General features: G+C 41.3%; 1 protein-coding gene and 1 long non-coding RNA gene across 2 annotated transcripts in view; both read right to left on the bottom strand.

The window, feature by feature from the left end:
• LOC132140280 (uncharacterized) overlaps window positions 1–6,411 on the bottom strand; it is a 62,495-nt gene extending 56,084 nt beyond the window's left edge. Inside the window, exons 1-2 of the long non-coding RNA XR_009433755.1 lie at window positions 6,296–6,411; window positions 5,549–6,233 (exon numbers count right to left, since the gene is read on the bottom strand). This is a non-coding gene — a long non-coding RNA (uncharacterized LOC132140280). The remainder of the gene's footprint in view (window positions 1–5,548; window positions 6,234–6,295) is intronic.
• A 6,292-nt stretch (window positions 6,412–12,703) lies between these two features.
• On the bottom strand, window positions 12,704–14,785 carry LOC132140281 (leucine-rich repeat transmembrane protein FLRT1-like). Its single transcript, XM_059549080.1, has one exon. The coding sequence runs from the start codon at window positions 14,783–14,785 to the stop codon at window positions 12,704–12,706; it is 2,082 nt and encodes a 693-aa protein (XP_059405063.1).
• Window positions 14,786–15,864: the final 1,079 nt, after the last annotated feature.

A 15,864-nucleotide genomic window follows, 5' to 3' on the forward strand; every position in this document is an offset into this window, starting at 1 on the left:
AAAGGACTCTCGCTGCGTCCGAAGGGAGCTGCTGCACCGGAGGGGAGAGCCCCCCTTTCGACTGAATAAGAGGCGTAGTTTGATGCATCTGATGGAGGGCTCCCACTGCAACCGAAGGGAGCCAACGGCTCTGCTGCACCGGGAGGGAGATCCCCCGTCCACAGCTGAGCATGCATCATACTCAGAACGACAGACTGAAGAATGACCCTGCAACCGAAGGGAGCCGATGGGTCTGCTACACCGGGAGAGGAGCCCCATCCGATGCAGAGTAGGCAAGAAAATGCAACTGATGGAGGGACTCTCACTGCTTAAGTTTAGGGCTGAAACGATTCCTCGAGTAACTCGATAACAAAAAATGATCGAGGCAAATTCCTCTGCCTCGAAACCTCTTTTAATTTATTTTAAATCTCACGTCAGGTTCTTTCGCAATGATTTTTTTTTTCTTTTTTAACGTGACAACGCGTTTATGTTGGCGGAAGGAGACAAGCGCTGCTTCCGAAATCGCATACTGCAAGGAGTAAGCAGTGTTTTGATTTGAGGGCGCGGGCAAACGTAAAGAGAACATCATGGCGTGTGTCCATTGCAAGATAGAGCTGGCATACCACAACTAGGGCCCTATGATTTCTGCAATGCAGAAAACTCGGAGGGAATCCAGACATAAAAACTGAATTTACAGTTTAACGCGGAATGGCACGGAATTTGCCAATTTTTGAATGAATTAATCAAAAAAATAGGTCATTGCACTTACATCAAATCACGATATGGACTAATATCTGTAAATATTAAGCCGGAACAGTCTATTTAAATGTAAATCCTGCATGTTCTGTGTGTCTCTGTTAATGAATGAAGCAATTCAATTCAATTCAATTCAAGTTTATTTGTATAGCGCTTTTTACAATACAAATCGTTACAAAGCAACTTTACAGAAAATTATGTTTCTACAATATTTAGTAGTAGCTAGTAGTTTGTGCACGTTTGACAGGATTTTAGAAAAATAAAAATAATAATAACACAAGACGTAGTCAGCTAGATGATGAACTATCAATATTATTAATTAATAGTAATTATATGATGCAGTCACACATGTAGCAATAATTGTTAGTTCTGTTTGTTGATTCAAGGTTAGGATCATCTGGGGTCCTCTGAGGGTCAGCATCATCTCTTCTCAGGTATTCTGGATCCAGACTGTGGAGCCGTGGGTCTGCTGCACTGGTAGGGGAGCCCCGTCCGATGCAGAGTAGGCAAGAAGACGCGACTGATGGAGGGACTCTCACTGCATCCGAAGGAAGCTGCGGCTCTGCTGCACCGGAAGGGAGAGTCTCCCTTGCGACTGGATATGAGGCATGATTTTAAGCGTGGGATGGAGGGCTCTCACAGCGACCAAAGGGGGCCACGTTCCTGCTGAAGGGAGAGCCCTGTCCGATCCTGAACAAGCAGAAAAAACGCGACAGATGAAAGGACTCTCGCTGCGTCCGAAGGGAGCTGCTGCACCGGAGGGGAGAGCCCCCCTTTCGACTGAATAAGAGGCGTAGTTTGATGCATCTGATGGAGGGCTCCCACTGCAACCGAAGGGAGCCAACGGCTCTGCTGCACCGGGAGGGAGATCCCCCGTCCACAGCTGAGCATGCATCATACTCAGAACGACAGACTGAAGAATGACCCTGCAACCGAAGGGAGCCGATGGGTCTGCTGCACCGGGAGAGGAGCCCCATCCGATGCAGAGTAGGCAAGAAAATGCAACTGATGGAGGGACTCTCACTGCTTAAGTTTAGGGCTGAAACGATTCCTCGAGTAACTCGATAACAAAAAATGATCGAGGCAAATTCCTCTGCCTCGAAACCTCTTTTAATTTATTTTTAATCTTTTTGAATTAATCAAAAAAATTGGTCATTGCACTTACATCAAATCACGATATGGACTAATATCTGTAAATATTAAGCCGGAACAGTCTATTTAAATGTAAATCCTGCATGTTCTGTGTGTCTCTGTTAATGAATGAAGCAATTCAATTCAATTCAATTCAAGTTTATTTGTATAGCGCTTTTTACAATACAAATCGTTACAAAGCAACTTTACAGAAAATTATGTTTCTACAATATTTAGTAGTAGCTAGTAGTTTGTGCACGTTTGACAGGATTTTAGAAAAATAAAAATAATAATAATACAAGACGTAGTCAGCTAGATGATGAACTATCAATATTATTAATTAATAGTAATTATATGATGTAGTCACACATGTAGCAATAATTGTTAGTTCTGTTTGTTGATTCAAGGTTAGGATCATCTGGGGTCCTCTGAGGGTCAGCATCATCTCTTCTCAGGTGTTCTGGATCCAGACTGGAGCTTGTGTAAATCCTAGTTACCACGGGATGTAAATCCCGTGGCAAAACATAGAAACAAAATAGAGACATCATTAGCATAGCTGATGATCCAACAAAGTAAAATTAGTTTAACCCAAGCTAAAGAATAAAAATGCAGATGCAACTACACTCACAATTTAAGAGATACATTATTCGAATGCTTGGCGAAAGAGATGCGTTTTTAATCTAGATTTAAACAGAGAGAGTGTGTCTGAACCCCGAACATTATCAGGAAGGCTATTCCAGAGTTTGGGAGCCAAATGTGAAAAAGCTCTACCTCCTTTAGTGGACTTTGCTATCCTAGGAACTACCAAAAGTCCAGTGTTTTGTGACCTTAGGGTGCGTGATGGGTTGTAGCGTGGTAGAAGGCTAGTTAGGTACGCAGGAGCTAAACCATTTAGGGCCTTATAGGTAAGTAATGATAATTTGTAACTGATACGGAACTTAATAGGTAGCCAGTGCAGAGACTGTAAAATTGGGGTAATATGATCATATTTTCTTGACCTGGTAAGGACTCTAGCTGCTGCATTTTGGACTACCTGTAGCTTGTTTATTGACGAAGCAGGACAACCACCTAGAAGTGCATTACAATAGTCCAGTCTAGAGGTCATGAAAGCATGAACTAGCTTTTCTGCATCAGAAACAGATAACATGTTTCGTAGCTTGGCAATGTTTCTAAGATGGAAAAATGCAGTTTTTGTAACATTGGAAATATGATTTTCAAAAGACAAATTGCTGTCCAATATAACACCCAGATTTCTGACTGTAGAGGAAGTAACAGTACATCCGTCTAGTTGCAGATTGTAATCTACAAGATTCTTTGTGGTGTTTTTTGGTCCAATAATTAATATCTCTGTCTTATCCGAATTTAATTGGAGAAAATTATTTGTCATCCAATCTTTTACATTTTTAACACACTCTGTTAGCTTAGATAATTGGGAAGTTTCATCTGGTCTCGTTGAGATATATAGCTGAGTATCATCAGCATAACAGTGGAAGCTAATTCCGTATTTTCTAATAATATTACCAAGGGGCAACATGTATATTGAAAATAGAAGGGGACCTAGGACGGATCTTTGTGGCACTCCATATTTTACTGATGATAAATGAGATGACACCCCATTTAAGTAAACAAAATGGTAGCGATCGGACAGGTAGGATCTAAACCATCTTAGAGCCTGCCCTTGAATACATGTATAGTTTTGTAATCGATCTATGAGTATGTCATGATCTATGGTGTCGAATGCAGCACTAAGATCAAGTAAGACTAGAAATGAGATGCAGCCTTGATCTGACGCAAGAAGTAGGTCATTTGTAATTTTAACAAGTGCAGTTTCTGTGCTATGGTGGGGCCTAAAACCTGACTGAAATTCTTCATACAGATCATTTTTATGCAGGAAGGTGCTCAATTGAGCAGACACAACTTTTTCTAAAGTTTTAGACATAAATGGAAGATTTGAAATAGGCCTATAATTTGCCAGTACACTAGGATCTAGTTTTGGTTTCTTAATAAGAGGCTGGATAACCGCCAGCTTGAATGGTTTTGGGACGTGACCTAAAGATAACGACGAGTTAATGATATTGAGAAGCAGTTCTTCGGCTACAGGTAACAGCTCTTTTAGTAATTTAGTGGGTACAGGATCTAATAAACATGTTGTTGGTTTAGATACAGTGATAAGTTTATTTAGCTCTTCCTGTCCTATATTTGTAAAGCACTGCAGTTTATCTTTGGGTGCGATGGATGAAACTGAAGTGTTAGACGCTGTAGAATCTACATTCGCTATTGTATTTCTAATGTTATCTATTTTATCAGTGAAGAAATTCATAAAGTCATTACTATTTAACGTTGGTGGAATATTTGAATCAGGTGGCGTCTGGTTATTTGTTAATTTAGCCACTGTGCTAAATAAAAACCTTGGATTGTTTTGGTTATTTTCAATGAGTTTGTGGATATGCTCTGCCCTAGCAGTTTTTAGAGCCTGTCTATAGCTGGACATACTGTTTTTCCATGCAATTTTAAAAACTTCCAAGTTAGTTTTTCTCCATTTGCGTTCAAGACTACGAGTTACTTTCTTGAGAGAGTGAGTATTACTGTTATACCATGGCACAGTACGTTTTTCTCTAACCTTTTTCAATTTGATGGGGGCAACAGCTTCTAATGTATTAGAGAAAATAGTGCCCATGTTGTCAGTAATTTCGTCTAATTCATGTGTATTTTTGGGTACAAATAGCAGTTGAGATAGATCAGGCAGGTTATTTGCTAATCTGTCTTTGGTGGCTGGAACAATAGTTCTGCCCAGACGGTAACGCTGAGACATATAGTTAATATCAGTTATACGCAGCATGCACGATACAAGGAAATGGTCTGTAATATCATCACTTTGGGGTACAATATCTATAGCAGTAAGATCGATTCCATGCGATATAATTAGATCTAGTGTATGATTAAAACGATGAGTGGGCCCGGTGACATTTTGCTTGACTCCAAAGGAGTTTATTAGGTCAGTAAACGCAAGTCCTAATGTATCATTTGCATTATCAACGTGAATATTAAAATCTCCCATGATTAGCGCCTTATCAACTGTAACTAGAAGGTCTGAGAGGAAATCTGCAAATTCTTTTAGGAATTCTGTATACGGCCCTGGTGGTCTATACACAGTAGCCAGAGCAAGAGATACATTAGATTTCTTTTGCATGTCTGACAGTGTAACATTTAGCAGAAGTATTTCAAAAGAGTTAAACCTGTATCCTGTTTTCTGGGTAACATTGAGAATATCACTATATATTGTTGCAACACCTCCGCCACGACCAGTCTGACGGGGCTCATGCTTATAACAGTAGTTTGGTGGAGTAGACTCATTTAGACCAAAATAATCATTTGGTTTTAGCCAGGTTTCAGTCAAGCAGAGTACATCAAAACTATTTTCTGTGATCATTTCATTTACAATAACTGCTTTGGGTGTGAGTGATCTAATATTTATGAGCCCAAACTTTAAAAATTGTTTTTGTTCATTTACTTTACATTTTTCTGGTTTAATTATGATAAGATTTTTTCTAGATCCTACATTATATTTTGACCTCACTATTCGGGGAACAGACACAGTCTTAATAGTTTTTACAGCACAAGTACTTTTATCATTTAAGCGGGTGGAACAAAAGTCATCATAATAGTTAGAGAATTGTCTTACTAGTCACATGGAGCGAAGTGTCCTGGAGATGTTGTCAGAGAGCAGCTCCGCTCCGATTCTGCTGGGGTGTAATCCATCAGCGCGAAACAGCCTAGGACGCTCCCAGAAAAGATTCCAGTTATTAACAAATAGCAGTTTCTGTTCTTTACACCATGACAACAACCATTCATTTAAAGCAAAAAGTCTACTGAACCTTTCGTGTCCTCGTCGATACGTGGGCAGTGGTCCAGACACGACGATCGTCGCCGCGGGCGTCGTGCTGCGAACCGTCTCGATCAGGCTGCTGAAGTCCCTCTTCAGCGTCTCCGTCTGCCGCAGCGTGGTGTCGTTAACCCCGGCGTGAAGCACGACTGCTCTGGGGCTCTCGTCGACCTTCAGGATCGCGGGTATCTGCGCAGAAACATCGAGAACACGAGCACCAGGCAAACAATGAGTGTGCACTTTACCTTCGGCTAACGTAGCACTTACGTGTCGGACGATGGAGTCTCCGATGATCACAGCGTCGCGTCCTGTCTCGCGGAGGGGAGCGAAGCGGTTCCGTATGGAGATGTCGAAGGCAGGAGGGGGAGAAGTCGTCGCCCGGGACCCGGCTCGTGTCCTCCGCTGTGGATGCACCCAGGGTCAGTGGTGTCCCGGCGTCGCAGTGAAGGACATCTGGGAAGATCGCGTCCTGGGTGCACCGGGCCTGTGCAGAGAAACACACGGAGTAGACGTGGTGGGACTGTTAGCAGATCGCTGTATACTTACCCCGGACTTGTGAGCGTCAGCCCGGGATGATTCCAGCGCGGCTCTCCGCTCTCTCAGCTGGGCCTGCCTCACCACCAGGTCGCGAATCTGCTTTCCCACGGCCTCGAGCTCGAGCTGCACAGAGTGGAGACATTCATCCGCCATTAAAGCAAGTAACAGTGAGTACAGCAGTGGTAATGTGTGTGAATAGAGTATTAGCAATGTAAGCGCAGTTAGCTGCAACCACGCCGCTGATGCTAACAGGCTAAAAGCTAATAGCGGACCCGGGAGATCAAAATAAAACTAGTGATAGCGAGGCGCTCTGATTGTTTTTGTTGTAGAATACAATAGAGGATATATTCACACGTTATATAAACGGAAACAATGATGTATAAAATTGATTTTTGAGTTAAAAATAGTCAATGAAAAGAATATAGTGACGGAGCTCAAATGCAGTACAGCCGCCAACAACAAACAGTAAGCAGAAGCGAGACTTCCTTTATCACACACACTGAAGCGCGCGTGACACTCGCGGTAATTTCAGCACCTGCTGTCTCACTAAATAAGGACTTGAACACATGAACAACATCTCCAGAACTGCTCTGACAGTCACTTCATGAGCATTTGACCATTTGATTTAGCGTCACATCACATACACAGAACTGTAAAGGTACGTCAACCCATCAAAATAAAAGTCCGGTGTCCTGACATTTTATCCTACCTGTCAGATTTACTGCGCATGTGCACATCAATATCGTGTCAATATAATTAAGCAAAAACACATTTTATCCGATTACTCGATTAATCGATGGGATTTTTGGTAGAATACTCGATTAAAATATTCGATAGCTACGGCCCTAACTTAAGTTGCTGCCCCGATGCAAAATGAGTGACTGGAAGATTTTCTGTGGGTATGCCTGATTGAGCAAGGATCGGTTAAGGGTTTTTTTTTTTTTGTTTTTTTTTAGCCTAAGTCGTTGGTGAAGAGAGTGAATTTAGGTCCAGCGCGAATTTAGATTGAACGTTTAGATTTGAGGCTCCTGCGGGAGCGAGAACTGCTGCGGCAGTAGGGAAGGATGGAAAGGGCTCCTGTGGGAGCAGACACTGCTGCGACAGTGAGGAAAAAACAGAAAAGGCTCCTGCGGGAGCGGACACTGCTGCGGCGTTGGGGAGATACAGAGAAGGCCCCTACGGAAGCAGACACCGTTGCGGCAGTGGGGAGATATGGAAAAAAGGCTCCTGCAGGGGCGGGCACTGCTGGGATGGCTGAAGTGAGGATTGACCATTATAGATGGATAGGGGGATGTTAGGAGAGTTAGCTATGGTAGATAAGGAGTTTGAGTGAATGGGGATGGGCTGGCGTTAGAGGGGTTGGCTGAAGAGGAATCGGTGAACTTTTTTGATATATAATCGGTCTGACCACTAATAGGTCTTGGTGGCCTCTGCCTTCTGACAAATCTGGAGCTGGAGGCCAGTGAACAGAAAAATGGTTAGTAGCATGAGGGAGCGGAGAGTTGAGGGCGCGTTTACTAATGGAGGCAGCCTTACGTTTGCTTCAGCTGCTGTAGCTGTGGGTCGTGGGAAGGGGCTGGGGTGTGTGATGTCTTGAAGAACCTGTGTAGCCTGCACTACTAGCAGAGGCAGCCTAATGCTAATGTCTGCTACTTGAGTTGGAGGACACTGAAAAGAAAAAGGGGGTTAGAAGTAACAGGGTGGAAATACTGGGATGTGCAGGCCCGTTATGCCTTAAAAGTAGCTTCGTGCTTGCTTCGGCTGCTGTAGTTGTTGGCTGCGGGAATGTAGAAGGGTTAGTAACATTTGACGAGGCAGCTAAAAATGTCTGGGTAGCCTACTTTGCTGCCAGCTTAGCAATTGGTTACCTGATTTGACAATTGCTCAAACCTTGTCTGAATTAATACGTTCCTGTTGGAAAAGCATCTTTTCCTCTCGTTTTGGCCTTCAGGCATTTTTAAACGGCCTCTAGAGCAGATACATTTGGGATGCTGTTTTCCCGTTGTAGTATGGACTGTGGAAACAGAGGCTTTTGAAACGATGTAGCATGTTTAGTTTTGTAAAACAATGTACCAATAGACATGTCTATAGCAGTAAAGTTAATTGCAGTGATGTGATATTCAAATTCAAGTGGTTTCTAAAGATATTTAGTTTGCATGATTTTCATATTACAGTCCTAAAAAGACAACAGAAAATTTACTCACACTTGCTGTCCTGCAGCAAAACACGAGGGTAGTTGCGTTTTAGAAAAATTCTGAGTAATCATGCCAGTAAATGGTGAAATATGTCCCTAAATTGATCCTGCCAGAATATTTGCATGAAACTTATGTCTGTATCATCTCAGTGAGGTTTAAACATGCACAGTAAGGCAAATGTAATGTCTTCAGACATTTCAGTGTGGATGACAACTCTGGAAAAATGCCTTTGCTTCGTGGCATCGTCATGTACCAGTTCATGGCATTTACGAATGACATGTATCCGTTCATTCAACTCGACATGTCTTGATCTCGTTCAGACTCAAATGAAACTCGCTCAGTGTGGATGACAACTCTGGGAAAACTCTTCATTAATGAGAGTAAACCGAGAACGATTTGTTCGCCTAAAAGATTCGTTCAAAATGAACGATTCTTTCACGAACGACACATCACTACAACGCACGGTATTCGCCACTAGTGGAGGCAGCATCGAACTGTGCCACGGCCGGAAAAGCGAGAGAGGCTTGTGAGAACTGGGGCACGGCCCGGGCTGGTTGAATGCCTGCTGCTTGTGCGATCCAGCATTATATGAGAGCCCGGTCTTGGCGGGACAATCTATTGTCGAGTGAGGCGAGCTCGGGATTTGCACGATCTTTTGGCCACAACGTGTGGATTGGCAAGAAGAGCAGCTGACGCGATGCCGCATGTTGGTGTTCACGGTTCACTTAGTTTTGTCGTGGCCACGACATAATAACTTGAGGGAACGTCATATTAACTTGTGATAATATGTCTTGGACATGAGATATTCATTTGAGGGAACGTCAGATTAACTCGTGGGAACATGATATTATGTTGTGGCCACGAGATAATTTTGTTAAGGTAACTACATCCTTATGCCTTGGTCTCGAGATGATCATTTTATTTCAGCCAATTAATAGACCATAATTATAAATACTATAGTGTTTTGTTGAGGAATTAATCATTCACATAGTTTCATTTTAAAAATGAAAACACAACACGCTCATTTATCATCACACATGGGCATAAATACAAATAAAGTCAAAAATTTACTTGCATATTTGTCAGATAAATGATAAATGAGCATGTTGTGTTTTCATTCACAAATTAAACGAAAACTCAACGAAACACTATAGTATTTATAATTATGGTCTATTAATTAGAGGAAATAAAATTAAATATAAGTTAATTTTAAACTGCATTCCAGAAAAAATTTCAGTCAGTATAATCAAAGCTTTATTGGCATGTAGAGCATTCACAATAGGGTATTATTTACAAAAGTATTCAGAACGTGAAGTAAAGAGATCAAAATAAAAGGAAAAAAATAATATAAACAAATATAACCGATAATAATAATAATAATAATAATAATAATAATAATAAAAATAGCCTAATATACAAATATTATGGGAAAAAGACGATCAGTTAATGGACTAACAAGACGGTAGAATGGATACAAATGTTTTTATATGTTATATTATGCACTTTTTGTAACATTTAGTTATGATAAACTTCATTTGAATGCTGACAATCACATGTAGTACAGCCCGGTAGCCAAGGCCTCTTAATTTAGTAATTTAATAATTTCTATAATAATTAATATAATAATTTCTAAATTAAAAATACAATATTAATGAATAAATATCTTATAATCCTGGGGTTGCTATGGTAATGTAGGTTTGTTTACGCATTAAACTCGTGGCCAAAAGAAATGGATGTTTCTTTCACAGCATAGCATCTCGAGGCCATGACATAAGGATGTAAATGACAGAATTTCCATTGTCAGTGAGCTATCCCTAAAAAAGGCTAATTAAAAGCTAAATTCTGTTTTTGGTGTGACATCATGTGACATCAGAGGGTCAGTTAGAATTTGTTGAAGCATCGAAAATACATTTTGGTTCAAAAAGAACAAAAACTATTACTTTATTCCGCATTCTCTTTCGGGTCTGTTGTGAACGCGTTCAAGTGTGGTGATATACGGTTCGCGAACAAATAATTTGATTTAATCAGTTCTTCTTCTTGAACCAGTTCACGGAATCAAACTGAATCATTTAAAACGGTTCACGTCTCCGATAAGCATTAATCCACAAATTAATTAAGCTGTGAACTTTTTTAATGTGGCTGACACTCCCTCTGAGTTAAAATAAACCAATATCCCTGAGTAGTTCATTTACTCAAACAGTACACTGACTGAACTGCTGTGAAGAGAGAACTGAAGATGAACGCGGAGCCGAGCCAGATAACGAACGAACGATTGACTCGTTCTCGAGTCAGGAACCACTTCTTTCGGACGCGTCCAAATCGAGAACTGAGGAGCTGATGATACTGGGCATGTGTGATTCAGTGTGAAGCAGACTGTGATGATTGATGATTCGTTCGCGAACCGGATATCACTACACTTGAACGCACTCACAACAGACCCGGAAGAGAAGACAATGCTGAATAAAGTCATAGTTTTTTGTTATTTTTGGACCAAAATGTATTTTCGATGCTTTAAAAAATTCTAACTGACCCTCTGATGTCATATGGATTACTTTGATGATGTTTTTATTACCTTTCTGGAAATGGACAGTATACCGTACATAGGTTTTTAATGGAGGGACAGAAAGCTCTAGGACTAAATCTAAAATATCTTAAACTGTGTTCCGAAGATTAATGGAGGTCTTACGGGTTTGGAACGACATGAGGGTGAGTCATTAATGACATAATTTTCATTGTTGGGTGAACTATCCCTTTAAACCAATGTGTATTGAAATGGCATGAAGTCTTGATTTAATTTCAATCTCTGACAACTAGGAGTAGTTTTTTGCGTAGAAGGAAAGGCGTAAGACAAAGTGGCAGCACAACAGCAGACAGAAGCATTAGCATTAGAAGCATTGCGTAAATTCTCTGATAAATCCTTAATTAGCATTCTGTTCTGCTGTTATCTTAAATTAATCGGTTGAAGACAATGACAAAATGCTTAATTTCTACACAAAGGCAAAAAGGGACTTTTTTTATCAAAAGTGCATCCACCTTACAAAATTATACAACATTCTGATGCACTCTCTGTTTTCCACAGTGATGGTCCACAGTGTTATGGTCCAAAATTCCTGGTTTCCCCTCTAACACTCTCCCTATTCTCCCTAAGAATTATAGCAGTACAACTGCTGTGGTTAGCAGCGAGGCCATATCTTTATCTACAGTGAAATCTGGACGTGTAAATAAGTGATTTATAGAATGTGACTTTGTGTTAAAAATTTGGCTAAGCAACATAAAAACCATGAGCCACCTTAACAGAACATTGGTTTAGTCTCTTAGCATTCAAAAAAAAAAAAAAATCTAACAACTAGGGAACAGAGTTATGACAACATCCAATATCTAACTTTCATTGTTTGTATCCATCTACACCGCGGATCGAAAAGTTCCTCGAAACACATGAAGCCATTTCATTCATCCTCTCAACTTTACACGAGTCTGAAACTAGAACAGTCATCGTAACGTTTGTTTAACATTATCGTAGTAGCATCAGGCATCTTTCAAGTGTATAAGAATTCAAATTAATTTAGTTTTTGAAGCATTTCAAACCTTCTGTATTTTTTTAGGGCCATGTTTCTGCTCGATCCAGACACTCTATATTAACTAGGAATAGTAGTCATGTTCTGCAGCTTGGTCTCCAAATAACAACTGTGCATGTGAACTCTTGCATTTTACAGAAGGATCACTGTAACAAAGAGGTTGCCTTGTTAATGCAGAATTCCTGTCAATCATGGTTCAAATCCTTCTTTCAGGGACATACATCACATAGGAGGCAAATTTTAAAATGTACAGCTGGTTATTTCCGATTAGAAGACTCTCTCCCACATATGCACCGAGATCTGTGAACAGTCTGTGAGCAGAATGCGGTGTGGGCTGCCTTTGAATCCACCTCAGTGCACCAGCCAGAGATAAAACAGCAATGTCACGGACACTGATCATTACACTGGGAGGTGAAAATATAATTTGGTATCACCACCTGAAATGGCATCATTGCCTCCTGGCACCACATTTTTAATGCTTCCTATAAGCATCTGGGCCAATTAAAAGTTTTATAGTGTCATGAACAGCAGGCTACATTGTAATGGAGACCAGAAGGCACAAAGGGATTCTGCAGAGCCCATGTTGATTAAAAACTGTGTATCTATGCAGTACATGACTCCTAATTATGGTTTCTAAATCAAAGCTATCATGTGTAGGAATAATCTATATCTGGAATGCCTCTTTGTCTATAGCCACGGTTGGTACCATAGCCAGAGTTGGTCATGTTTTGAGATGGCTTGTATAGACCAGTGCCATTCGAGGGGAAGATGGTGTGTATAATGTAATCCTCCCTCACTGGTTTCGTTTGAAGGGGCTGCCTTGTTGCCATTGGTGTCATCTGAAATCCTGGACCTCTGATCTCTAAGATAGTATTGTCTTTCTTTGTGCCTGACTCAATGTAGTCATTGTAGTGTTTGCTCTTGCGAGAGCTACAATGGCTGTAATGGTCTTGTGATGTGAAATATCCTGCACGGTGCCCATACCAGCAGAAAATTGCAATGATAAGAGCGAGGGAAACTATTGCCGTAGCACCTCCAATCATTCCTGCGAGAGGAAGAGAAGTCAATTGATCAGAGCTCTCATCTTCACCATCGTCAGGGTGGCTAGGATCAGAAGTTTCTGTTCTAGCACAAACTGGAACCTCATTTGATTCTGTGTCCTCCCCAGACAAACTACTCCTGCTTCCACTGTTAGATACTAGAGGCACCATGCAGATGGTGTAGCTGGAAGCAGGCTGCAGGGAAGTAAGAAGATACTCCCGCCGATCACCTCTAACCAAGGTTTCTGTGATGGACCCCATGGCATAGCTTGTTCCTAGGCGAAGCCAGCTTAATCGAAAGGAAGGAGATGTTTGCACTACGCTCCAAGTAACACGGATGCTGTCATGGGATAGGGGTTTCTCATTCAGGGCCAGGTTTTTACCCACACCGGTGCTGCTTAATGTGTAGTCCAATCCTGTTTCTGGGAGACCGATGCCTGGTCGCTTGGACCTGAGTGTAAATAGGGACCCTTGAGGGGGAGATAGAGTGGTAGAAATGACTCCTGCTGCTCCGCCACTCACTATGTTACCACCACTGCCAACCACTGTACCTACTCCTCCACCACCAGCAGCAGCCAACTCACATTCATCCATCTGATTTGTGAGATCTCTAAGCGCCATGTCTCGGACTCGCTCTGGTGTCTGGCAGATAAAGTCTCTCACTGTTATTGTATTCCCCTTTGCTTCCAGCCAGTCATGTAGCCAATGCAAGTTGCACCCACAATGCCATGGGTTTCCTCGCACAAGCAGCTGCCCCAGGCTCTCCAAGTCCCTGAACAATCCTCTGGGAAGAGTAGTCAGATTGTTCCCAGAGAGATCTAGACACTGCAGTCTGCGCATTCCATCAAGTGAGCCCCGAGGCATGTGTATCAGGTTATTGTCCTGAAGGGAGAGTCTCTGCAGGTGGGCACTGGGCAAGTTAAGTGGGGGTGCTTGAAGTGAATTACAGACCAGGGAGAGTTCTGTTAAGTTTGACAAGTGTGAGAAGGTGTCATCAGCTATGCGTTGATTAGCTAAAAGATTACCATCTAAGACCAGACGACGTAAAGATGACAAACCTCGGAAGGCATGAGTAGGAATAGTAGAGATTCGGTTGTCATCTAAATGGAGCTCTTCAAGTGAGGCAGGAAGACCAGATGGGATGCTAGAGAGGTGATTTCTGGAAAGTAAGAGGAGACGTAACTGAGGGTTGTCCGCAAAGGCCTGGTCCTCAATACTCACTGTAGAAACAGAGTTGTCGTCCAGATGCAACTTTTCAAGTAGTGGAAGTCTAGCAAGTGCAGTCCTTGGCAACACTCTAATATTGTTGTCCTGGAGGTGAAGCTCTCTTAATGAAGGTGGCAAATGCATGGGAAATTCATCAACCTCATTATCATAGAGGTATATGACACGCACAGTCATGTGATGTTCCAAGGACCTAGGAAGCCCTGCATTGTCAATGTGATTGTTCTGAAGATAAAGTACAGTTGCAGATGGTGGTAGAGGTGGGATTGCGCTCAATCCACGGTCATTGCAGTAAATAAAGTCGTCATCACAGCGACACACAGATGGGCACACTATGTCACCTTCGCCATCCAGTCCCTGTGCAGAAGCTGCAGTAATCTCCAATAGTTCAGCCAATAATGTGAGGCAAAGGAGTAAGAAGAAGAGCAAGTTTTGAAGCTCTCCTATACCTTCAAGACCCATCATGCAACCAGGAAGCTCTCCTATTCTCCACTTGCCTTTTAAAGCACAATCAACCGATTTAAGGACTCTTTACAGAAGATGACTCAGAAGTCCATTTAGACTTGTGACGTGTTTTGTTTCACCCTGGAAAAAACAAGAGAGAGAGAAACATAAATTAGTTAGCAAAAACCCTGGACAGATTTGTTTTGTTCCAGTGAAAGTCAATGAGATGCCAACATCATATACTTGCCAATACATGTTAATTAAATCAAGTCCAATTGCTTAGTCATGCTTACAATTTAAACCATTTGCAGTTTGAACCAATGGCCTCAATTATTGCACTAATCACCAACTATTATATAACACTGAATTAGAAAGACTGATCAGATAGAAGAGAGAGAGAGATAGGAATGATGATGGATGTTTACAAGTATATGAGAAAACAGAATGATTAAAGGTTGAATGAAAGCTGCAAGGGAGATGAAGGAACAGGATTTAGAGACACTGTTATGTCAGTTTGCTCTTAAATTGATGTTTTGGGGATGAGATGTCTCGTTACCCAGTCTCACTGTGGATTTCAAATAATGTTAAAAGATTTTCCTCATCCATCCATCAATCCATCCATCAATCAGCAGCCTGGTAGTCAAATATTTAAACTTGCATACACCTACCAGAAATGTACAATCAATCTATCAATTTAGAGTGAAACAATTCAACCTTTTCAGGTTAGACAGGATAAGCTTCCTAATACTGGCTGCAACATTATTATGATAACATATGGCACGAAAAAAAAAGCATTAATCATCAAAATCACTTTATACACACACACACACACACACACATATATATACATATATATATATATATACAGTACAGACCAAAGGTTTGGACACACCTTCTCATTCAAAGAGTTTTCTTTATTTTCATGACTATGAAAATTGTAGATTCACACTGAAGGCATCAAAACTATGAATTAACACATGTGGAATTATATATGGAATTATATACATAACAAAAAAGTGTGAAACAACTGAAAATGTCATATTCTAGGTTCTTCAAAGTAGCCAGTCTTGAAGGAGTTCCCCGAGAGATGCTTAGCACTT

This window comes from Carassius carassius, chromosome 5 (genome assembly GCF_963082965.1).
Source record: "Carassius carassius chromosome 5, fCarCar2.1, whole genome shotgun sequence".
Lineage (NCBI taxonomy): Eukaryota > Metazoa > Chordata > Actinopteri > Cypriniformes > Cyprinidae > Carassius > Carassius carassius.

Coding starts and splice junctions, on each gene's coding strand:
- LOC132140281 (XM_059549080.1), bottom strand. CDS start 14,785: ATGATGGGTCTTGAAGGTATAGGAGAGCTTCAAAACTTGCTCTTCTTC.